At 48.2% G+C, this 23,405-nt stretch overlaps 3 protein-coding genes across 10 annotated transcripts in view; 1 reads left to right on the top strand and 2 right to left on the bottom strand.

Annotated features, from left to right (window-relative positions):
* Positions 1 to 37: 37 nt before the first annotated feature.
* On the bottom strand, positions 38 to 4,299 carry ENKD1 (enkurin domain containing 1). 4 transcript variants are annotated; one of them, XM_079118312.1, is made up of 7 exons: positions 3,701 to 4,299; positions 3,426 to 3,620; positions 2,630 to 2,772; positions 1,248 to 1,373; positions 973 to 1,136; positions 738 to 874; positions 38 to 648 (listed from the first exon to the last, which is right to left on the bottom strand). In XM_079118312.1, exons 1-7 carry the CDS (start codon positions 3,834 to 3,836, stop codon positions 488 to 490), a joined length of 1,062 nt encoding a protein of 353 aa, XP_078974438.1. In that variant the 5' UTR covers positions 3,837 to 4,299; the 3' UTR covers positions 38 to 487. The 4 variants fall into 4 exon arrangements, with proteins under 4 accessions (XP_078974438.1, XP_078974437.1, XP_078974439.1 ...); XM_079118311.1 differs by having other exon boundaries at positions 2,600 to 2,772; positions 3,701 to 4,296; XM_079118314.1 differs by having other exon boundaries at positions 517 to 648; positions 977 to 1,136; positions 2,600 to 2,772; positions 3,701 to 4,298.
* LOC306648313 (uncharacterized protein C16orf86 homolog) lies at positions 480 to 7,518 on the top strand. 3 transcript variants are annotated; one of them, XM_079118316.1, is made up of 4 exons: positions 480 to 612; positions 4,668 to 4,891; positions 5,306 to 5,490; positions 5,565 to 7,518. In XM_079118316.1, the coding sequence occupies exons 2-4, from the start codon at positions 4,674 to 4,676 to the stop codon at positions 5,993 to 5,995; spliced, it is 834 nt and encodes a 277-aa protein (XP_078974442.1). In that variant the 5' UTR covers positions 480 to 612; positions 4,668 to 4,673; the 3' UTR covers positions 5,996 to 7,518. The 3 variants fall into 3 exon arrangements, with proteins under 3 accessions (XP_078974442.1, XP_078974443.1, XP_078974441.1); XM_079118317.1 differs by having other exon boundaries at positions 528 to 667; positions 5,592 to 7,518; XM_079118315.1 differs by having other exon boundaries at positions 528 to 667.
* A 2,892-nt stretch (positions 7,519 to 10,410) lies between these two features.
* The window catches only part of GFOD2 (Gfo/Idh/MocA-like oxidoreductase domain containing 2), a 42,700-nt gene continuing 29,705 nt past the window's right edge, over positions 10,411 to 23,405 (bottom strand). For all 3 annotated transcript variants that reach the window (XM_079118300.1, XM_079118299.1, XM_079118298.1), the window contains 2 exons: positions 22,586 to 22,929; positions 10,411 to 11,966 (listed from right to left, as the gene is read on the bottom strand). In XM_079118300.1, the coding sequence (XP_078974426.1) occupies positions 11,068 to 11,966; positions 22,586 to 22,844 (1,158 nt within the window). In that variant the 5' untranslated portion in view covers positions 22,845 to 22,929 and the 3' untranslated portion in view covers positions 10,411 to 11,067. The remainder of the gene's footprint in view (positions 11,967 to 22,585; positions 22,930 to 23,405) is intronic.

Genomic DNA, 23,405 nt, shown 5'->3' with positions numbered 1-23,405 from the left:
CAGGCAGCAGGAAAGCCACTAGGCTTTGCATTTCTACAGTAAGAGAAGCTCCTATTGGCCATATAGTGGCACATGCCTGTAATTCCAGGGGCTTGGGAGGATGAGGCAGAAGGATGGCAAATTGAAGGCCAGCTTGGGCAATTTAGTGAGATGCTATCTCAAAATAAAAAGGGATGTTGATATAGCTCAGTAGTAGAGCACTTGTCTAGCACCCTGGGTTCAATCCCCAGTCCTCCCTCCAAACAAAACAAAACTCTTATGGAAACAAACCCCACTGTGTACAAAAGGTTTAATTTTGACAAAGGGTTTTAAAGGCTGGGATGGCCCTTCTGTAACCACATATAGCTGGGAGGAATGCTCTGGGTATATTGGCTACCCAGAAAACTCCTGTCTTTGGACCTCTGCTGTATAACAGGGCCTGTTGCCTCTTGCAGCCATGTGGCAATCCTCAGTGTGGATCTTCCTGCCACTTCCCCAACAAAGGGGCTCAGGCATCCATCTTCACGAAGACTTTGGGCCGGGAAAAGATCTTGATGGCCTCTTCTACCTGCACCAGCTTCCTGTCCAGCTCAACACGGTGGCCCTGGGCTCTCAGCGAGTCTGCCCCAGCAGGTAGCAGTACTAGCTCACGCAGCAGCTGGCTCTGGCCTACAGGGGCCCAGGAACAGTGAGTACTGGGCAGGGGTGCATGGTTCTCAGTGGGCTCCCCATCCTGCCCCCCTTGCCCAAGTACTCACTCTGGAGCAGATTGTTCAGTGTTTCTAGCCGCTGGTTCTCAGGCATGCAAGTGTGGCCAGGGGGCATGGCAGGGTCTGGCTGGCTATGCTGGCGGGCCTCAGCCTCCCGCCGCCACATATCCCTGCGCTCCAACAAGCTGCAGATGCACAGGCCCAGGGTTGAGGATACGAAGGCAGATTGACTCCCACCCTCTATAGGTGCCCCTCACCCAGGGTGTTGGACACTAAGACCTACTAACGAGGCACATGGCCCTTCTGTGTTGCATTGTAGTGTTCCTGGGCTTGACGCTGCTGCTCCAGCACCTGTGCCAGGGCCTGCAGTGAGCAGGAATGGCGCCGGGGAGCCTTCTTGGCAGCTTGGGCATTGTGACTAATGAAATCCACACCCAGGCCTGGTCCCTGCAGGACATGGCAAGAATGGTAGGGGTTGATAGCACTGTGTTGTACTCCTGTACCTCCACCCACAGTATCCCTGACCAACCACCTCCTAGCTCCCACATATCTTCTCACCTTAGCTTTGGGACCTGGTGGGGTTAGCTGGGGACTGGGGACACGGGGCGGTGGGAGCCCAGGGCCACAGCGGGAGTGTGCCCGAAGGAAGTGAGCAGGCTCTGTCGCAGAGGCAGGGCCAGGCTCCTGCAGGGCAGGACATAGCAGAGGAATCAGTCAGGCAGATGTCAGGGTCTCAAACCACAAGAGCATGCTTCTGTCCTTCTGGCCTATCAGAACTTTTCTCTCTCATCCCTACAGGGCCTCTTCTATCTTAAAGGAACACTTCTCATCAGCATTTAAACATGTGTGGGTCTCTTCTATATTTAAGGAAACAAACTATATCTCATTCTACCTCAGTTCTGGTTCAGCTAGCACTTTTTTCTCCCTCCTAGCCAAGTTTCTTGGCTCTAGTCCCCAAGGTCATTGAGGACTGGCTTCCAAGCCCTCAAATCCAAGGGGTCACTTCCTTGGTCTCATTGTTCTCAACCTGCTCATCAATAACTCCTGGATCTCATGCCTGAAATCCAGACCTGAGCATCCATCTGCTTCCTGGATACACTCCCACCCCCTGGGAATCCCACAGATGCTTCAGCTTCAGTACATCCTCATGTGACCTTGTCTTTTCTCTCAATTCTCCTCCTCCTTCTTAGCCCTTGGATAGAGGAATGGTGCCTACCCAATATAGAATGGCACCACCATACCCAGCCCCAGCCCCTGCCCTCCCCCACTATCTTCAAATAAATGTTGAAAGGTCAGAGGATAGCTCAGTGGTAGAACACATGCCTTTCTTTTCTTTCTTTTTTTTTTTTTTTTTTTTTTTTGCGGTGCTGGGGATCGAACCCAGGGCCTTGTGCTTGCAGGGCAAGCACTCTACCAACTGAGCTATCTACCCAGCCCAGAACACATGCTTTTATGCATGAGACCCTGGGTTCAATTCTCAACACAGTCACATGAATGCACACACATGCACACGCAAAAAATAAATGTTGACAAGTAGCTTAGGTGGTCCTTTCAGATGTGGGTTTGGCTAACTTCTTGGTTTTACCTCATACTTTTCCCCCTCACAGTGAACTCAGGATCCCCACTGCTCACCCTCCCTCCAGTCTCAGGACACCTACCTGTAGGTTCCATTTCTGTGGAATGTTCTCTCCCACATTCCCCTTGCCTAATTCCTACTTTCCCCTCATAATTAGCCCAGCCATTACCATCTCTGCAGAGACCCCCACATATGCCTGCAACAGTACCAGTTGTTTCTTAATACTTTGTTATCTTAATTCTCTGTGATTTCTTCCCTCCTGTAACTCAGATCAGGGTATAATTTTGTCTGCTGGCCAACAAAGACAATACTTCTGGCTCCCTAAAAGAGGTACCTGCAACTGGGCCTTGACCCGGGACTCCACCTTGTCATACTTGGGTGACCGCCACAGTGCCTTCAGGGGCCTGGGCTGGCCCTGCTCCCGGCTGTGCTCTTGCTCTTGGAAGCGCTTCTGTATCGCTCTGATCCGCCTCAGATTTTCCTTCTCATGGTCTTTAGGGTCCTTCCCTATGGAAAATATACTGCCAAGCTCTGCCCCATGTATAGCCCATGCAACCCAACTTATACTAGGCCTGTACCTGGCCCCCTGCAGAAAGATCTCCCTGGCTTTCCAGTCTAGGTTAGATCCCACATACATACCACATTGCATCAACTTATTCCTTTCCTTCTTAACATAGTAAATAGCTCCTTGTTATTTTTTTACATTTTTAATTGTTTTCGTGTCATCAAACTCAAGGTCTTGTTCATGCTACGTGAGCACTCTATAACTGGACCACATCCCCAGCCCTATTGTTTACATCTTTGTAGTAAAGTATACCATCAATCATCTCATATATTATACTCATCTCTTCATTTGTTTATTGCCTCCCACCTTAACTTGATGATGACCCACACTTGTCCTTGATTCTGTTTTCCTAGCACAGCACACAGTATACAATAAGCAGCGTTTCACTGATGCATGAATGCATGAAGTTAGGGCTTCGTGGGGACTATCTCATTCAGTCCACTCCTACGAGGAGGTAGTGCACGTCCCACTTCTTTTATATTGGGGAAACAGATCTAAAGGGGCAAAGGCTGGGCCCAGGTCAGGGAAAAAGGAGCAGCTCCTTTAGATCTCCGCTTTTGATCTCCACCTGCTGCTCCTTCTGGCTGGGACTTACTCTTGGGAGAAGCCCCTGGACCGAGGGAGATGTCCGCCAGTTGCAGTAGCACTTCCCCCGCGCCTCGGCGGCTACGCTCCAGGATTTCTCGGGCTCCGGGCCTGATGCGGGGGCCACGGGGAGGGGCGGTGTCAAGGTGAGGTTCCGAGGTCAGCAGGTCCAGCTTCAAAGCGGTTCCCTCAAGGCGTCCTTGGGCTGAGGGGTGGGACCAGGCGGAGTGCGGGGCTCAGTGATGGAGTGGGGAACTCTCCCCACCGCGGCACGCTCCAACTCACCCGAGGCCGGCCGCCGGTAGTAGTCAGGGCAGAGCGTAGGGTCTGGGGGGATGGGCCCCGAGATGCTGGAAGGGCCCTCGCACATGCCGCTAACGCCGCCCTGCAATGATGCACCAAGGCCTGCCGCGCTGCGCATCTCCCGCCCGGAACCCTTTCCCTATCCCCACGCTTCCTCCCTCAACCCAGACCCTGCAGCCAGGTCATGCTCTCCATTCTCAATCACTCCCTGGCTCCTGCCGCGTCCTTCGCCCGGTCTACGCTTGCCTCCTCTGCGACCCGAGCCTAGCTCACTTCCCTGCTGGTTCGCGGTCCCTCCCCACACGCCCCCCGCGGGGGCTCACTCGAAGCAGTTTTGCAGCCAGCTTCTGCAACCCGTCGGGAGTTGCTGTTGCCAAGCAACAAATAGCTTTCCTTCTCTGAGGTCAGGGGTCAAAGACCCCGGCGAAAAGCCTTCTGGGGCGTGTAGTTCCAGCTGAGAGTGGGCGGAGTAGCCTCTAGTACCTGTTCCGAGCAGGGCTAGGCTCTAGCCGCCTGACAGGTTCCTCAGTCAATACAGGGTCCACCAGTCCAGCCCCTGGGCGTCCACTCTCCTACCGCAGCAACCGTCGAGAATGCTCTAACCTGACGCAGCCATGGCTTCCATAGGGGCTGAGAGGAAGCCAGAGGCCCAGGAGGGGACAGTCGCAGGGCTGACCCAGGTTTTGGAGGCACCAGTTAGTCATGCTCAGAGCCCTGAGGTGATGGTCCTGATGATCGGCCATCAGCCTTCAAACATTTGGTCGTGTTGCTCTGAGGGCCGAACTTTGAGTGACTCAACCCCCTAACTGCCGGTTCAGGCCCTACAGGGGAGGGGCCTGGGCTGGTGCACTTTATCCCGTGTTTGGGGGCAAAGGTTGGGCATCGAATAGACTGATTCCTACATCTTTTATTTGGCCATGGTAACTAATTACTTATGTGTCGCCTCTAGTGCCCAATGATGGGAGACCAGTGCCCAATGCCAGTTTATGAGGCCTGCAGTACCCAGGGTGAAGACGCGTGTCCAACAGGACACTGCACAGAGCCAGAGCTTCAGGAGGAGGGGATCAAGCTGGAGGAGGAAGTGCTTGAGGCAGAGGCAGGAGAGGAGAGAGGTCCCAGGCCTGGGGCCTCCATCGTGGGGCCCAGTCATGGGCTGAAGAGGAAACCAATCAAGTGAGGGGGTTTTCAGAGGGAAGGAACTGCAGGGATGGGGTGAGCCTCAAACCTTCCCCTGGGGGATTCCTCATCCTGTACATCTGCAGGGCAGATTTTTGTCCCCTGCCACTATCATCACTCTGCCTATTCTATTCCTCAAGAGCTCTGGCATAGGGAGCACCAGCACCAGGAGAGATGGAACCTCCAGGTCTTGTAGGGGAATGAGGTCACATGAGTGCTGGGCCTCTGTTGGGCCTGGGGCTTCACTGACCAAGAAAGGGACAGCTTTGTGGTCCTAGGGTGGTGGGATAGACAGGGCTAGTCCTTAGGCTCAAGGCACAGGAGCCAGAGGCTGAAGGTTGCCTCTCAGGCCTCTTGTCCCCAACTTCAGTCTCCCAGCCTCCCAGGACCTAGCTACCATGCCCATCCTAGGACTGAAGCTGAGCTGCCACCAGGGATGCTGCTGCAGAGAGAGGAGCTGGAGGGCAGTCAGAGTGAACCCTCACCATCTGCCAAACAGCACAAAAAAGCCAAGAAACGCAAAAGTCTGGGGGCTCCCATGCTTCCAACTATAGCCAGCACAGTGTCTGCACCCCCGGAGACCCTGGGGCTGGAGCGTGAGTGGCAGTCCTTGGGCCTTCCCTTTTTCCCCTGCTTGCTAGAGCTGACATTGCACAGCCTGGCGCTCCAGCCCCTGTCCTGCCCCGGGTCCTTACAGGAAAGGCTCAGCGCCTACGGCCATTGTACCAGTATATCAACTATTGCAACCCTGAGCTGAACCAGGCAGGGGAGGAAGACAGGGAGGCTGAGGTAGAGCCTGAGTCAGAGTTGGCCTTGGTTCCTGAGGAAGCCGGTGTGGAGCAGCTGCAGGCCTTGCTGCCTGTGGCAGGTGAGCTGGGCTTAGGCCTCTCTCTGCCCTATTCCAATGTGTTAGTTTCCCCCACTCATGCCCTGGCTCCCCTGGGAGAGGAGGTTGGAGTGGAGCTTGGGGGTTTGCCCAGCTTGGCAGTGAGTGGCCACCTCAAGGCAGAGGTGGATAAGTCAACTCAGGTGGATATCGACAAGATGCTGAGTGTCTGCACTGCTCCCCTTGTGCCCCCACTCTCCCCTCAGTACAAGTGACTTCATCCACTAGGTGTTCCTGTCCTCCAGGCCTGAACCAGGGCTGTAGCCTGTGGGCCTAGGCTAGATGGAGGGGGAAATTTGACCCCTGCCCCCACTTGGGAACTTTAAAAATAAACCTTTTATCTTTTCTATGACTGATTCCCCAAATATGATGTCTGATTTGGGGAAAGAGGCTGGGAAGAGGGTGGACGACTCACCTGTGCAGAATTGAAGTTGGGTCAGTTATCTGGATTACCAAGGACCATGTTATCTGACAAATGACAGATTCCTGGGGCACCACCTTAGGCCTGAGTATGAAGTGGGTGTGGGCAGGGGTAGGGCCCAGTTGTGTGTATTAAGTCTCCCCAGGTGAATCAGGGTCAGGTAGGCTAATGGTGGGAAATGAAGTGGAGGGCAAGAATCTGGAGTAGAGGAAAGAAAGGTCATGCAGCTGGGCATGATGGCACACACCTGTAGTCCCAGCAGTTTGGGAGGCTGAGGCAGGAGGAGTGCCAAGTTCAAAGCCAGCCTCAGCAACTCTGCAAGGCTCTGAGCAACTTGGTGAGACCCTGTCTCAAAAAATAAAAAGGGCTGGAGATGTGGCTCAGTGGTAAAGTATCCTGGGTTCAATCCTCAGTACCTACTCCCCCCCAAAAAAGGTCATAGGAAGCAGGTATTTGACACTATCGTGTCTCTCAGGGAAGAGCCTGCATTTAGCCTGACCTCAAGGGGACCAACACATGGTATCCCCCTCTGAGGTAGAAAGGTTCATTTACCTGCCCCAAGTGGCAGCTTTGGAATATTTTCTACTCATTGCAATACCACAGCTGGATCTATGCAGAGACCCTGCCTCCCACTCCTATGCCCCTGATAGTGTCCTTGTCCCTCTAGTACCCTGTTCCTCTTGCCCCAGCTGCCTTGAAACTTCTGTGTCTCTAACTCCCTGATTAGCCACATCTTTTCTTACCTTCACTCTGCACATGGGGCTTTCCTGCTAAGAGCTTTTATTCCCTAACCCATCTGCCTGGCTAGTGCACACATCACCTTTGACAACTCAGGTACCTTCTTTCTACTAAGCCAGGCAGAAGGCAATGTTGCCTTGCATGGTAGCATCTGCATATTACTGAAACTGTGGATTATGACTCTCTTCACAACTGAACTGGGAACTTCTCAAGGGCACATATCATTGAATCACATCCACCTAGCAGAGAGCCCCCATAGAAGGTACCAAGATGGGGAGACCACTGAGAGGGGTGGAGGAGGCTGTGGAGAGGATAGGTCAGAATCTAAATGAATTAAGCTATCTGAATTACACAACCATGTGTTGGGACCCTGGAATAATGGTTAGCATGGTTATTGGAGGAGACTAAGTGGGCAGGTTCAGGGAGGAGCAGGATGAAAATGGGCCCTTTTTCCTGGCATTACCCCAGATTGTTCCCTGTTTAGGGAGGGTCATTTGGATGCTCACTGGTTCCATTGCAAGGCCATGAGGTCTGGACATTTCTTCCTCTTTTCATCACAGACTTCCCTGGATTGTGTTTTACCCACCCCAAGGTGATACTGTTCATAGGACCCATGCAGACTGAATCTAATTCATAGGAATAAAAAGATTCTTCAGCATATTTCAGATCTAGATAATTGAGGTTGATTTCCTAACTTTATGACTGAGGAAGCAGAGGCCTGCAGGGAAGTGTTTTTGCAATAGACCACATGTTGGAACCTGTGAAGCCCTGTCTTCCTCTGAGTTCCACAGAATCTGTGGACTTGGGGGTGGGTCTTTGGTTAAGGCCTGATCTAAGAAGGTCAAGCATATGCTCTCTCTGGGGTTGGTGGTATGGTTAAGACCAGCAGTGAGAGGGAAGCTCTGTTCATCTCCCCACAGGTGAGGGAGGAAATGATGGTCAGAAAAGAACTGATACAATTCCTGATCCCTGTTTACCCCATGGACTTGTCCAAGCAGGGTAATGGGAGCCATAGGAAGGAAGAAGTCACTGCTGCTCCCAGAAGCTCACTCTAAAGGGGAAATGCTGAGGCAGCATGAGTCAAAGGGAAATGTGGGACCACAGTTAATGGGTGGCCACTGTCACCTAGGGAAGAAGTAGTGATCAGGGGAGAAGTAGTGATAAGGCAGCCTGCCGGTTACTCCTGAAGAAGAGAGCTGGTGCCTTCCAGGCCAAGAAAAAGTCGGGAATGAAGCTGTGCTGGTGTGGAACATGCTAGCTCCATGCAGGAGGGCTGCTCAGTATGGCTGAAGCAGAGGACATGAATATCAGGGGCCCAATCTGGCCAAATTGGGGGGTGACAAAGAGGAGTAAAGACAAGCAGGGCCTGACATTGTGGAGAGGCCATATGGGCAGCAGTGTGAAGAAAAGAATGGGAAAAAGGAGGGACAGGACAGGGTGGTGAGGAAGTAGCTGCCAGGTCTTTGTGAATATGAGGCCTAGGTTTGTTTGGAGGCTGGCGACTAAGCACAGGTATCTTGTACGCTATCTTCTGATTGTTGATTCAGAGGGGACTAGATTAATTTTCACTGAGCTGGAAAAACTTTACTTGGACCTAAGAAGTGTTGGCAGCTTCCCTAAATTTGGGAATCAAATTTCAAGTCCTAGGAGATGATGCTGCCTTCTTCCAGGAGGGGGCGCTGCAGGACAAGCCAGGAGCCAGTTTGGGCTCTGCTCACCCTGGGATCTGTTGGTCATAGGCATCTGGGCCACTTCCAGGCTCAACTCTCCTCCCCATTCCCAAAGTGGACCGAGTAAGCTCAGATCCTAAGAGGTACATGATGGTGAAGACGTCAGGAGGACTGGACCCAGTGGCACACAGCTGTAATCAAGTGACTAGCGAGGCTGACGTAGGATGACAGCAAGTTTGAGACCTGCCTGGGCGACTTAGCAAGGCCCTGTCCCAAAATAATTAAAAGACCTTCAGATGTAATGTTGCTCAGTGGTACAGATCCCCCATACTGAAGGAAAAACGTCAGCAGGATGGGGTAATGGGTGGGGGGTTCCCTCAGAGAACTTGGGGTCTTCATAAAAGTAGCTCTACACTAGGCCCACTGCAATCTGCCCAGCACTTCTGGGATTCTGTCTCTGTAAACAGCAGCTCTCCCAAACCTACATTTGGCCACTCTGGGTCAGCCCTTTCTTATGTAGGAGCATCTTATGTTTCCTTGGTCAAGCCTCAAATTTAGGAGGGAATTGGACATCCTAGTTACACCCAGAGTGACTGACCTGAACTGAGCTGAGTTGGCTCCTAGGGACAATGAACTGTCAGCCTGAAGGTGAGCTTTCTCTTCTCCCCCTAATTCAGGACATGCTGAGACTCCTGCTCTAGGAGGGGCATCATCTGGGCTTGTGAGATAAGATTCCCAAATACAGATGCTCCTGGCTCCATTTCTTATAATCCACAGGAAGGCAGTAACTTTGCCCCTCTGTGCCTGTTTTCTAATTTGAAAAATGGCCTATTAAATCTTTATAAGTGGTTTGGAGATGAAATAATATGCATGAGATGTTACCCTGGGGGCCCAGCATGCCATAAGTATGCTCCAACACTAACCTTTGTTATTTTATCTCACAAGGATAATGTCTGAAAGCAGGTCACTACAGGAAAACAGGCCTGGTGACTTCTACAAGGGGTGACAAGAGGAAGAAGCAGAACAGGGTGGGAAGAGGGAGGAAGGCTAGAGAAGGAAAGAGTTTGTTCGGGTTTCACATCTAGCAGGCTGGCAAAGGAAACAAAGGGGTAGACATGGTTAAAAAGGAACAAAGGCATAAGCATGGCTGGTGTCTGTATGGGTCGGTTAGGCAGTGTTAGCCAAACCTGCTCTGAGAGATAGCATAGGGCCCTTCCTCCTCAAGCTCCTGCCTCTCCTGGAGCCACACCATGGCTGCAAGAACAGAATCCTTCCAGGCCTCAAGCCAAGAAAGCCACAGGCTCTTCCCGGGTCAGTCTGAACAGAAGGCCCAGCAGCACCCCCTAATGGGAGTCTCGTGTTCTGTCTTCTGAGGAAACACTTTTTTTCCCTAATAATACTGGAGAATGAACTCAGGGCTTTATTCATGCTAAGCAAGTGTGCTACCACTGAGCTAAATCACCATCCCTTTTTATTTTGAGACAAGGTCTTGCTAAGTTGCCCTGTCTGGCCTCAGCTTTTGATCCTCCTGCCTCAGCCTCCCAAGTGGCTGGGATTACAGGAGTGTACCACCATACCTGTTAAGGAAACACTTAAGGACTCTTGGACTTGGCCACAAGGGAATAAGCAGGAGACAAAGGGCAGGCGGTGGCAGAAGCCTGTGTGGCTCAGTAGATGCTGATGAATCCGAATTCATGGCAGGCTCAAGGCTGCTATGGATCATAAAGAAAGAGAAAAACTATAGCTATAAGCAAATCTTTCACTTAGAGAACTCCAACCACCAAACAAAACCCACAAACCATACTGTCACATTTTTCTGATTTATTTATTGACATTTATCAGATGTTCTACAGCTCCCCTTGTCTTTTCGCTGCCAAGCCGGGGACCTTTTCCCTAGGTCAACAGCCCCAGAGCTCATCTAATGCAGAAACCCCTCTCCATGCACAAAGAGCCCTGCAGGCCAGCAGGGTCTGGCTGCATGGGAGGCAGGTGAGGATCCCTGAGGGATGACTTGCTGCCCTTACTGTTCCTGAGATGCCCCAGCCCAGAAGGGCATGGAAACAAAAGTTGCTTGTCATTTATGGCCTAATATTTAGCCAAGCTGGTTTCTTGGGCTTTCTTATCCTGTCAAACCAGAGATCAGGCTGAAGAGCCCACAAGCCAGGTATTTGCTGGTCTTGCTCACTAGAACTATGAAGAGGCCTGGTAGCAACTCTGCCCTGACACACGCTGTGCAAGCCTAGGCCATTGCAGTGGGCACTCTCACCACTCTTCAAGTCTGAGAAGTAAATGAGCAGATGGACAAGTCATCTTCCCTGAGCCCCTTCAATCTTCTCCCACTTTTAGCCCGAGCTGATTTATTAAATGAACGATACTGTCTTTTCTATGGCCAACCCCCCATCATAGTTCTGGTTCCCTCTCTGGCCCTCTGCCCTGTGGCAGGGAGCCCATCTGCAGGTCATAGGTTGTTCCGCTGAAGTGCCTCACATAGGTTCTGGTTGGCATCAGGTTCCTCTGTCAGCACCTCCACAGTCTCCCACTCCCCAGATCGGCTTGACCTTTTGATGGCATCAACCACGCTCTGCATATACAGCCCATCCTCAAATGAGGCAGCCATGGAGACAGGGGTGCGATCCCAGGTACGGCGGTCACCCTGTCCCTGGAAGGACTGGCGCAAGGCCTGCACCATGTAGACCATGCCTTTCAAGTACAGCAGTGGGACGTCCTGGGGCCCCTGGTCTGGTAGCCCTGCGCTCACGGACAGGGAGTCCCTCACAAGCAGCTCCTCTTGTGTGGCAGTGTTCTTCTGCCCATAGAGGTCAGCTCCTCGGGCAACAAGGCGTCCCGCGGAGCCCACCACCATGACCTCGTGCACAAAGGCACCTGGCATGTTGAAGTTGAGTGTCACTGTGCTGCACACCCCACCACCCATAAGCATCTGGAAGAAACAGAAGTCATCACTGGTAACATGCCGGATGCCACGGATGGCAGCATTCTGTCTCACAAAGGTCTTGAGCAGCCCATGCACCTTCTCGGCCTTCCGGCCAGTCAGGTGAGTCAGCAGGTCCACAATGTAGGTGCCCATGGTGTGCAGGCCCCCACCACCCATGAGCTCGTCACAGATCCAGCCATAGCTGGGGCTGAGCAGGCTGCCTGAGTATATGCGGGCATCGCAGATCATCACCGCACCTATATAGTGCTCTGCAATCAGTTGCTTCATGCGCACAAAAGCAGGAAGGAAGCGAAGCACATTCCCCACCAGGCTCATCAGCTGTGGGTAGTAGCGTGAGGCTGTCACCATCCGGAAGGCATCTACCGATGTTGCTGCCTTCTCACAAACCACATTCTTCCCAATGCCTACAAATAAGACACAACGGGAAATGTCAAAGTTCCAAGGGTTTACAATGGGAAAAACATCTTATTTTTCCAAAGCAGATGGACCCTGCAAAGCCTCCTATGGGACCGGAAGGTGGCCTCGGATAAGAGGAAGGGTGACTCACCTTAGACTGAAAATGGTCCCAGTGACTGGAAAGTTATGGGTTAGATAAAGAAGAATAGATTATTGGTGCCCCAAAACCCCTCACTCTGGCTTCAGTACTGGGAATTAGATCCAGGGACGCTCAACCACTGAGCTATATCTGTAGCCCTTTTTTCATTTCATTTTTTATTTTAATGCAGGGTCTCACTAAATTACTTAGGGTCTTACTAAGTTGTTAAGGGTGGACTTGAACTTGCAGTCCTCCTGCCTTGGCCTCCCAAGTTGTTGGGATTATAGGCTTGTGTCACTATGCCTGCAGGAATAGGTTCTTAAGGGGCATGAATGGAGTAGAGGCAAGAGGATCACAACTTCAAGGCCAACCTCAGTAACCTAATGAGAACCTGTTTCAACAAACAAGCATAACCCAGGGTTGGAAATGAAGATAGGGATGTGACAGTCAATTTCATGTATCAACTCAGCTACACTATAGGGTCCTTCAAACACCAACCTAGATATTGTTTTGGTGTGCAGGCAAAGTCAGCTGACTTTGAGTAAAGCAGACTACATGTAATATGTGGGTGGGCCTCATGCAATCAGTAGAAGAGCTCACTGAAAACACTGAAGTTCTCTATAAAGGAGGGAATTATGCCTCCAGAATGCCTTGAGGCCCAAGTAATATGGACTCTTGCCAGAAATTCTAGCAGGCTGGCCTGCCTAGCTGGTTTTATTTATTTATTTATTTGTACTGAGGATTGAACCCAGGGGCACTTTACCATTGTGCTACATCTCTAGCAGTTTTGAGTTTTTATTTTGAGGCAGTGTCTCTCTAAATTGCTGAGGCTCAAATTTGTAATCCTCCTGCCTTAGCCTCTTGAGACACAGAAATTACAGGCATATGCCTAAGACAATATCTTCAAATAAATCTCTCTCCCAGTATCTTGGTTCTGATTCTTTGGAGAACCTGAGAGGAAGACACACATTATGAATATTTTGATTGTATTAGATTACTAGTTTGGGTCAAGATACTCTATATTCTTGGAGATGGGCGTTGGCATTCTCAGTTGACTCCTAAAAGGGCTCTAAGCGTCCTGCAGACTATTCTCTGAAAATTTCCACCGGTCACGTTAGAGTGGTAAAAAGGTGAGAAACTGGTCTCTTCCAGAAGGAAGGGAAAGGAGATGAAAACATATTTTCTGACCTCATGCACATTCTAAACTCACTGTGGTTGGAACACTCAAAGGTAGACATTTTAGGTACAGTGATGCACACCTGTAATTCCAGCCTATTTGGAAGGTTCAACTTAGTGAGACTGTCTCAAAAATAAAAAGGGCTTGGAACTTAGCTAAGTGGTATAGCACCCCCAGATTCAACCCCCAACATAGAGGCAAAACAAGAATCCCAGAGGGCTGCAGAGCTTCCATGAGTGATTTAAGTGAAAACTCATGAAGGTATAAGCAACCACAAGACACAACACACTAACACCTGGGCTGCTCCACTAGCTTAGTGTGGGGTTCAGAGCAGAAGGAACCTGTACCTCCAAAAAAAAAAAAAAAAAAAAAAGAGGAAGCCCAAGCCCAAGCAGTCTGGACTAGTCACAAGTTTAAGAATCACAGTAATCTGGGTAAGGTGCAGACAACGCCCACAGTGGGCAACTCAAACCCTACTACCCCAATTCTCTCAACAAGTCATGGGCTTCCTGAGGGAATAGGTTCAAGGTTTGGTGGGAGCAAAGAGCAACTCCCTGTGAAGATGGCAGGAGGCTAAAGGGAGGAGTGATATTTGTATTATCTTTAAGGAAGCAGATGTGGCAAACGGCATCTAGAGAGAGGGTACTGCATGTACAAAGGCACAGAGGCAGGACAGTGCCAAGAGTGAAGATTCACAAAGTCCTGCATGCCTGTCAGGAAAGAGAACTGGAGGAATTATTTTGGGTTTATAAGCAATATGGGGATTGGCTATAGTCAGTAGTACCATTCCCAAAGACATCAGAGGAGGTGGAATCTTCTTTTTTTGCTAGTCCTAGGGATTGAACCCAGGGGTGCTTAACCACTGCACAACATCCCCAGCCCTATTTTGAGACAGGGTCCTGATAAGTTGCTGAGGCTGGCCTCAAACTTGTGATAGAGGAGTGGAATCTAAAATGGGATTCTTGGGGCTGGGGAGATAGCTCAGTTGGTAGAATGCCTGCCTTGCAAGCACAAGGCCCTGGGTTCAATCCCCAGCACTCAAAAAAAAAAAAAAAAAGGGATTCTTTTTTTTTTTCTTAAAATATTTTTTAGTTGTCAATGGATTTTTATTTTATTTATTTATATGTGGTGCTGAGAGTCGAACCTAGTTCCTTACACATGTGAGGCAAGTGCTCTACCACTGAGCTACAACCCTAGCCCCAAAATGGGGTTCTTGATACTTGTTTCCTCAGGTCTTCCTGATTTCAGCCAAAACTGCTGTGTCACCTCTCAATCCCACTTTCAATCTTGGTAAATCCTATTGGCTTGGCCTTTCAAACTACACATCCTAAATCTAACTAGTCTCACTGCCACCTTCCTTGTCCAAGTCACTGTTTTTGCCTGGATTACAGCAATGGTCAACTGGTCCCCCCCCCCGCCGCTTCTGCTCTGGCCTCCCTCAATCTCTTCACAACATGGTAGCCAGAGCAGTTCTATTAAAACTTGCTACAATTTGGATCTTGGATATCCCTCAAAGGCCCATGTGTTGAAGGCTTGGTCCCTAGGCCTTGGTGCTATTGGAAGGTGGTGTAACCTTTAGGAGGTGGGGCCTAGTGGAAGTAAATAAGGTCACTGGGGGTGTGACCTTGAATGGTGTTTTGGGGCCCTGTCCCTTCCTTTCTCTCTCTTTTTGTTTCCCAGCTGCCATGAGGAGAGCAGCTTTGCTCTACCACATACTCCCCATCTTCATATTCTGTTTCAGAATATCAAGCAATAGAACCATCTGATCATGAACTAAAACCAACCTTTCCTCCTTTTAGTTGTTTATCTTGGGTATTTCATCATAGTGACTGAAAGCTGATCATCTGGGTCAGACCCTCTCCTCCTCCATATAAAACCCTTCAAAGGTTTCTCATCTCATTCAGAATGAAAAATCAAAGGCCTAACAGGGCTTACAAGACCTTAATACATGGATCTTGGGGTGCCTCTAAATTTTTCCTTTTGACCTTTTCCCCTATTGAGGTCTCTCCCCAGACTATTCTGCTCTTGCCACTGAATCAAAGAAATGAGAGCTTCTATGCAGGAGAGTCTGATGGCAGAGTGAGGAGAGGCAGTGATGACTTTCAGGCAGGGCTGGGTCTCGTTATGGTCAGTAGTCTTACTACTAGTTATGAACTGGTTATTAGTTATGGACTAATCTGTGCTAACTCTTCTGGCTAAACGTCATATTGGGCAGTATGCATGCCTGGGCTTCTCCTCTGCGCCATCCAGGATCCCTTCCTATACTCGATAGGAACTTCCTGGCTGGAAGAGCAGCCTCCAAGCTTGGATGCCCCTAACCAGGGCAACCAAGTCAAGACTGCCTTCTCTAGGCATGTTCATCTCCAATTACCCAGTTCTCATTCCCTCATCCTTTTAATTATCCCTTGAATATTTTCTGAGTGTTTTCATATGGGGTCAATGGCTGGCACACAATTTCTAGTGGCTCAATGCAAGGTGCAGCTTGTCTTGATAGTCTTGGATGGGTTCTATTTAGAGGCTCAGCAAACAAACTCCTCTGGTCATCTTGCCAAAAATGATGGTTACTGTGAACTACAAATGAACTATAAATCACGCAACAACAACCAAAAAGGTGCATACAAATGACTGCTGACTCACATGACGACTACCCAGGTCTCAGGACTACCCAGAAGAGCCAATTATTGGTGCTGAACTTAAAGCTTTGGCGCCAGAAATACCTGGTCCAAAATTTCTCAGTACACTGCTAAATACTTAAGATTTACCTCTCTGAGTTTTGCTATAAAATGCATCATATCCACCTTGTAGGGAAGAAGAGAAAGTGTCAATGGAGACAGTGTATGTAAAGTGCCTGGCCCACCACAGCTGTGTCAACAGTCTGTTAACCATCATTATAGGGGTGGCTGAACAGACATCAACACTGAGCAAAGGGCCCACTGTGACTGGGACTTTAAAACTCACATAGAAGCTATATCTTAGATGCAAATAGTTCCTGTTTAGTATTTTGAAAATTTGATTTTTGAAAAAATAAAATCAACATGAACTCGGAGTTTTCTTATTATATGTATTTTCTATAGGGACTCTCATAGAGGCCTAGTCCAGCCGTTTGGAAGCTCGTATCCTAACAGAGGCCACAATAAAGTTCAGTGCTTTGGGACAATCCTTCCATCTCTTTTCACTTCCTACCACCACACCTGCCACCCCAAGCCTCAAGAAGTCTACAGAACATTTATCATTGACATATAGGAGTCTCAGGCCTGAAATTACAAGATTATGAACTTCAGCTGTAGCAAGGAGGAGCACATGTGGATCAGCAGTCTATAACATCACTTCATCTCTACAATGCAGGAAACTCTTTAATCTGCTGCCCTTCTTTAAATAACTGCAGAGGCTTTACAAAAAGTGCCTGCAGGATGACAAGAGAAAGGTCAACACAGTGTCACATGCTCTGGGAAGGAGGCCCTGACTGCTATCACTACTGCTGCTGAAGGGTCTCCAATGCTTCTCCACACTTGTGAGATTTCCAGATTAGGGACAGGAGAATCACAGAGGGAGACTCTGACATGTGGCTGTTGAACACATATGGCTGTCTAGGTTCTTAGACACAAGCCCCTGTCTGAGAGCTGCAGTTCTTGCCCACCGAGAAGCTTCTTGGTGTAACATCTCACTGCTGAGATTGGGTGGAACTGCAGTGTGAGACGGAGAGGTGAGCTGGGAGGAAAAGTACTTTAATGACTGTTAGGAGTCTGGTGGTGATAAAATCAGGATCAGGAATTCCTATTTCATGCTAAGAGAAGTCAGGGATGGAAGTGGCAGAGACACCCTTTCTTGAGCAGGACCAGCAGGAGAGCTAAATGGAGGGCCCAGTAGTCTTATCACTGTGGAACGCAAATGCACTCAGAGGTAAGCAGACTTCTACAGGCCACCGGCATAGGCTTTACCGGTAGGAAAACTTGGGTTGTCCTGAAAGGCATGTTTATATAAGTTTATCTAACTTTCTCTCCAGGAAGTCAAAGGAGAGATTAGAGAAGATGAAAACTGCTTTTTGACTCCCAGCAATGGGAGATATGGTTGCTAAGTGGTATTTTTATTTCCCTTTTGTGCTGGGGATGGAACTGAGGGCCTCAAGTATGGATGCATGTGCTACACCAGCGAGCCACCCCAAGGCACCCTGAGTGCTTTTAGCTCATGTTTTCTGGAGAGTGAATGAGTTTCAAGTTGCAAACCTCCCTTGGAGCTCCCTTGAACGAGGCTCAGAAGAGCTTCTCCAGTGCCCTGAAGCCTTCTTCTCTGTTCCTTAGTAACAGACCACAAGGAGCCAGATTCACAGGTGGCACCCAGCGACACCTGTGCTTTCCTATGTAGAGGCCTAGAACTAGACACATGATTTCACAGAGCACAGTGCAGAGCAGACTGAGAAGAACACGACTTTCATGTTTTATGAATTCTAGGGAATTCCTCCCTCCTCTCCCCACTTTTTTTTTTTTTTTTTTTTTTTAATGAAAAAGGTTTTGCTACAAAAAAGTAAGTTCTGAAAACCAGCAGACCCTCACTCTTGCCCACAACCAATCATCACTTTTTCCTGGATTGCAGACCCAGGTTAGCTCCCTGACCCCCAGCAGACCGGACTGCATGGGTGGATTTGTATGCTTTATTCAACCAGCGTGCCAGGCTCTGGGCCACGCACCAGGGCCACAACTCTGGGCATGGGCTCAACCTTCACAGATCCTAGTTTAGTGGGTTCAAATAATCAAACAAATAAACAGAACTGCACTTGAGATAAATGCGATGGAGATCACATCCAAGGTGGAATGAGAGCAGAGAGCAGGGATCTGGACTAACTAGGGTGAGTGAGGCTTCCCAAGGGACTGGAGTTCTTGTGATTAAATTATCTCTGTCAGCCTGCTTGAGGAGTGATCTTTTGTTACGTTGACAGTCCATGGGAAAAGGGCTGGCAAACTTAGTCTTTCTAATGAAACACAGAAGTGCCAAAACGAAAACCCACCTCTTAGTGAAAAATTTAAGAAAACATTTAACTGTGGCAAAGAGGTTGGGGTGCTTTGCACATTAAAGTTCATTTTCCTGAACCACTTATGAAATGAACTGAGGAATAAAATGTATTAGTGCCTCTCTGACTTCCTTTCCAAGAAATTCATAGGAAAGCTTCAAGGATGGATTTGAGATAGAAGAGGATGAAATAAATGGTCAGACAATAGCAGAAAACAAGATGCCACAGAAAGTTTAGAGAATAAGTCCAATAAAACTAGTAAGAGTGAGGACAAGAGACAGTCTCTCCCCTACCCCTGCCCCAAATACTAGAGATTAAACCCAGGGGCTCTCTGCCACTGGGTTATATCTCAGTCCTTTTTATTTTGAAATAGAGTCTCACTAAATTGTCCATGCTGGCCTCCAACTTTCCATCTTTTTGCCTCAGCCTCCTTCTGAATAGCAGAGATTGCATGCATGTGCCAATGTGCCTGGCAAGAGACAATCATTATGGCCTTAGAAGTAAGTAAAAACTTAATATTCTTTATCAAGGAGAGGAAAACGTAATTTTGTCTATAGCCTAAGGCTTTGTGAGATATCCCTCAATATTCCTAAGCTTCAGTCCCTCCCTCCCTCCCTCCCTCCTTTCTGTTTAACTTCTTTTTGCCATACTGGGGATTGAACCCAGGGCCTCATGCATATGCTGGGCAAGTGCTCTATTACTGAGCTACACCCCCAGTCCCAGAGGCCCGTTTATTTAATTGAAAATGAAGACACTAGAATGTAGATATGTGGCCCTCCATCCTTAGGTGTGCGTCAGAATCACTATGAATCGCCTGTGAGGCTTACTCAGAGTGCTGGGCCTACCCCAATGAAAGCTGGCATGTCGGAGTGGTCCTGAGAATTTAGAGTTCTACAAGGTTCCCAGATCCTGCTGCTGCCACAGTACAGGGGCCATGTCCAAAAACTGCTGGACTAGACACTCTCCAGGATGCCTGCAGGCTTGAGTTTTTCCATGATTCTATGCCTCTGAAAGCCAGATGAAAATTCGCATTACTTACTGATAGTTATGAAAAGTCTGAGAACAGTAGTTGTCTCATATGTACTTACATCTGTAAGTGTATATCAGTGCTGTATGCCTCTCATTACTGCTTTTCAATTTCTATGGCTTTTATAAAGCTTAACACTGCAAAGCATAATGCAAGAAGGATTTTTTTCCCCAGTGCTGAGGATCAAAAACATGCCCATGCACATGCTAGGCAAGTGCTCTATCACTGAGCCATATCCTCCATTCAAGAAGGATGTTTAATAAAATATAACTTTAGATAATTGTGATAAACTTCTTACAGGCTCCAGGTCTGAAAGAGTTGGCCTAAAATTACAATACTTCAATAGCTGCAGTTTTTTTTAAAGACGGGGGTTAGGGATTTAGCTCAGTAGCAGAGTGCTTGGCTGGGGGCAGCAGGGAGTGAGGTGGAAATACTGCAGGTTGGGCTGGGGATGTAGCTCTGTGGTAGAGCACCTGGCCTAACATATGCAAGGCCCTGGGTTCAGTTCCACAAGGAAAAAAAAAGCTTATATCCTTAATTAAAAAGACAGCAAAAAAGCAAGAGAGCCCAATAATAGGAAGAAAAAAAGATTTTAGGGCTGGGGTTGTGGGGTTGTGGCTCAGTGGTAGAGTGCTCAACTGGCACATGTGAGGCACTGGATTTGATCCTCAGCACCACAAAAATAAATAAATAAAATAAATGTACCATGTCTATCTACAACTAAAAAAAAAGAAATAAAAAAAAGACTTCTATGGGATGACAACATACTCTCTCATATTTATAAAGCTACTCATACATGGAAATGCATGTTTGCACAGTTGAGCACCATTAAGGTTCTTTTGGAATATGACTGAGAAATTTTAAATACACTGCATTTTCAGATGTCTTATCTTCCATCTGAACAGTGTAGAACCAGACCTTTAGAGTTTTATAGGTGAAAAGAATGGGTTGTTTTCTTTCAAGGCATTAATATGACAATTTGCAGAAAAGCATCTCACTTTGGAGATAAGTTGGAATGCTTAGTTGCATTTCTAGACTACATTAAATTCAGTGAACATGACTTAATGAACATCCAGAGGAGAATCTTTTCTTTTCTTTTTTTTTTTTTCTTTCTTTTTAAAAATGAACTTGAACATAAATGCTCTTCCGCTTGGGACAACAGGAAAGCCAGGTCTTCCCAGTGACTTTCCCAGTCTGTACTTGGAAGGCAGTTGTTTTATCATCCTGAAAAGGCTAGCTGGGGTAGGAACTGACACCTCCCATTTCAGGGGGGCCCACAAATACTGAGAGAGCCAGAAATGGGACCATACATGGGGTCTGATACCAACGTCATTTTGGAGCTCTGCCTACAACAGATTATCACCCCTACCCAGGGCCTAGGGGAAACTATTGGAATTCAATTCTGGCTTTATACACCAAAAGAAAAAGAAAGACAGAAGCGGGGGAGAAAAAAAGAGGGTACATAGGGAGTAAACTTCATGGTCATAACAAGCGCTACTGATTTCTTTGGAACTGGAGTGGGCAGTGCCTGAGGGCATGTTGGTCCAGATGACACCAGTTCTCCTGGCCCTGGGATCATGAACTTGCAAGAGAAGATCAAGGACCCTCATGGATACTCTCTTCCTCCTTATAGCAGATATGTGAAGAGAAGAATGAAGTCCTGCTTCATCATGCACTGGGGCACAAGATCCCAGGGAGCCCCTGGTTATTCTCTGCTTCTTCCTGTTTACAGGAAATGGCTCAAGACCCACCATTTCCCCATGCCAGGAAAATAACAAGCTTGCTGCCAAAGAACCCCAAAGTTTCTTCTTTCTCCTACATAGCTTAGAAGCCATGTTTGTTGAGATTCTAAAACTCAGAAATATGACTGAGTCTCCAGAATTTTGTGTATGGATATACCTTGCCTGCATGCATGCCACAAGGAGTTAAATGACCACAGATGATTCTCTTTGAAACAACACATTGCTAAAACCTTCTAAATCCAATTTGAGAACCATCAACTGCCTTCCCAAGAATTGGTCCAATGAATAGCTCCAATGTCACTCACCCTTTATAGAAGCACTCTGGAAAAGACAAACCTAGAGTTTTTGGCCCAAACTTACATGTTCCAAATTGACAACCTGATGGATTCAAGTTTTTGCTTATTTCACCAAACATTTGTCCTTTTCATCCCACTGGACCAGAGGTGACAGACACTCTCTTATGATGTTCTTCAGAACAAAGGAGAAGTAAGTAGTAGAGTCTGGCGTCCTCTGCCATGGCAGTGGCCAGGATGAGTGGTAGTCAACCTCAGGGCCTAGCAGTTCCTTGACTCAGAGATCTCTGACAAACTACATCAGAGACACTTGGCTCCTATCACATTACCTAAAACAATTACTCTGCAAACTATATGCTACTTCTGTCATTCACCTTGTAATATGTCTTATTTCTAATCTCATTTGGACTGTGAAATCTGAAGGAAGGGAGGTTCCAACACAGCTCTGAATGACATCAGGACAGTGTCTGGCACATACTTTGAATGACACCAGGACAGTCTCTGGCCACACAGGAAGCATTAAACAAATAACTGTTAGATGAATGTTTATTGGTTTGTTTTCTTACTAGATTAAATTCTGATTTATACAAAATGAAGAGAAGAATTTGTCTATAGTTGACAGGAAAGAGAAGCCCAACAGGAACTGCAGGAGAACAGCTCAGCAGGTCATGTCCAGTTAGGGGCAGGAGGTCATTGAGCCCACAGCTCCCTGAGGGAGTGGAGAAGTGAGCAGGCCATTCCTCAGGTCCTGTCAGGGAAGCCTGTGCTGTTAGAAAGGCTTCCTGCCATCAGGCATTACGAGATTATAGCTTGGCAGGAAGGGTGTGTGCTCACTATCAAGGGCTGACAAAACATGGGAAACAGTAGCCTAGCTAGATAGTCTCCCCCACTTCCTGTGGTGCTACATGCCACAGCATGGAATCACAACAGACTTCTCAGTCCCAGGGCCTAAAGAATGCTGACTTCCCGGAGGTAGACCTCTCATTGCCCTGAAATATAATTATCTTCAGTCCCTTAACTTTAGTTTTGCTCAGGGATTTACTAATGGGAAGTAAGAAGGCTGAGTCATTTTCCTCTTAGAGCTATAAGGCCCTACACCAGAGATGAGGTATGTCCTAGAATACCACTATCTGCAAACACAGGCTCAAGAAAAAAACACACAGGCCCGGGGGAAAGCAGAAAGCCTCAGAGGATTGCCCAAAGAGAGATACAAGCTCCAACTGCCAGGGTCTGACGGTGCATACCTAGAGCCTTCACAGATATCTGCCGGGTGAGTGGAGGGGGGATATTGATGCACACCAGGTCCACGTCTTGATGCAGCAAAACATCATCAGTCCGGCTGGTGTAGAAGGTGATGTTCATCTCCTCAGCAAGCTGCTTTGCCTCTTCCTCAGTCTTCCCCCACAGGGCCTCCACTGTGAACCCTTCTGCCCTCAGCAGTGGGACCAGGACCCGGGCTGAGCTGCCAGTCCCAAACACGCCCACTCCTGGCAGCATCTTCATCCCAACTTCTGCTCACCAGTTCATCTCCTCACAAGAGCTTCCAGCATGGAGCTGATCTTCCCACAGTCCTGGTCAAACATGGCTCCTAGAATGGCAAGAAATACACTGGTTTGTAGTGAAGGAAACACTCAGCGGAGACTACTTTCTTGGCTTATTTGGAAGCAGTAAGTTCTCTGCTTGAAAAGCACAAATGGGCTGGGTATGGTGGTGCACGCCTGTAATCCCAGCAGTTTGGGAGGCTGAGACAGGAGGATAAGAGTTCAAAGTCAGACTCAGCAAAAGCAAGGTGCTAAGCAATTCATTGAGACCCTGTCTCTAAAGGAAATACAAAATAGGGCTGGGGATGTGGCTCAGTGGTCGAGTGCCCCTGAGTTCAATCCCTGGTAACTGGGGAAAAAAAAAAAAAAAAAAAAAAAAAAAAAGGACTGGGGATATTAAGTGCACCTGGGTTCAAACCCCAGTACCAAAAACAACAAAAACCAAAAAAAAAAAAAAAAAAAAAAAAAAAAACCCACAAAAAACAAATGAAATACTGCTCCAAAATGAAAAGCTAGAAAACTT

This window comes from Sciurus vulgaris (genome assembly GCF_902686455.1).
Source record: "Sciurus vulgaris genome assembly, chromosome: 17".
In the NCBI taxonomy this organism is placed as follows: Eukaryota; Metazoa; Chordata; class Mammalia; order Rodentia; family Sciuridae; genus Sciurus; species Sciurus vulgaris.
This window is presented reverse-complemented; position numbering and strand designations above follow the sequence as displayed.

Coding starts and splice junctions, on each gene's coding strand:
- ENKD1 (XM_079118311.1), bottom strand. CDS start 3,836: ATGCGCAGCGCGGCAGGCCTTGGTGCATCATTGCAGGGCGGCGTTAGC. Junction 1,137..1,247: donor CACCAGGTCCCAAAGCTAAG/GTGAGAAGATAT, acceptor CATGTCCTGCAG/GGACCAGGCCTGGGTGTGGA. Junction 875..972: donor AAGGGCCATGTGCCTCGTTA/GTAGGTCTTAGT, acceptor GTGCATCTGCAG/CTTGTTGGAGCGCAGGGATA.
- LOC306648313 (XM_079118316.1), top strand. CDS start 4,674: ATGATGGGAGACCAGTGCCCAATGCCAGTTTATGAGGCCTGCAGTACC. Junction 4,892..5,305: donor CTGAAGAGGAAACCAATCAA/GTGAGGGGGTTT, acceptor TGCCCATCCTAG/GACTGAAGCTGAGCTGCCAC. Junction 5,491..5,564: donor GGAGACCCTGGGGCTGGAGC/GTGAGTGGCAGT, acceptor CTGGCGCTCCAG/CCCCTGTCCTGCCCCGGGTC.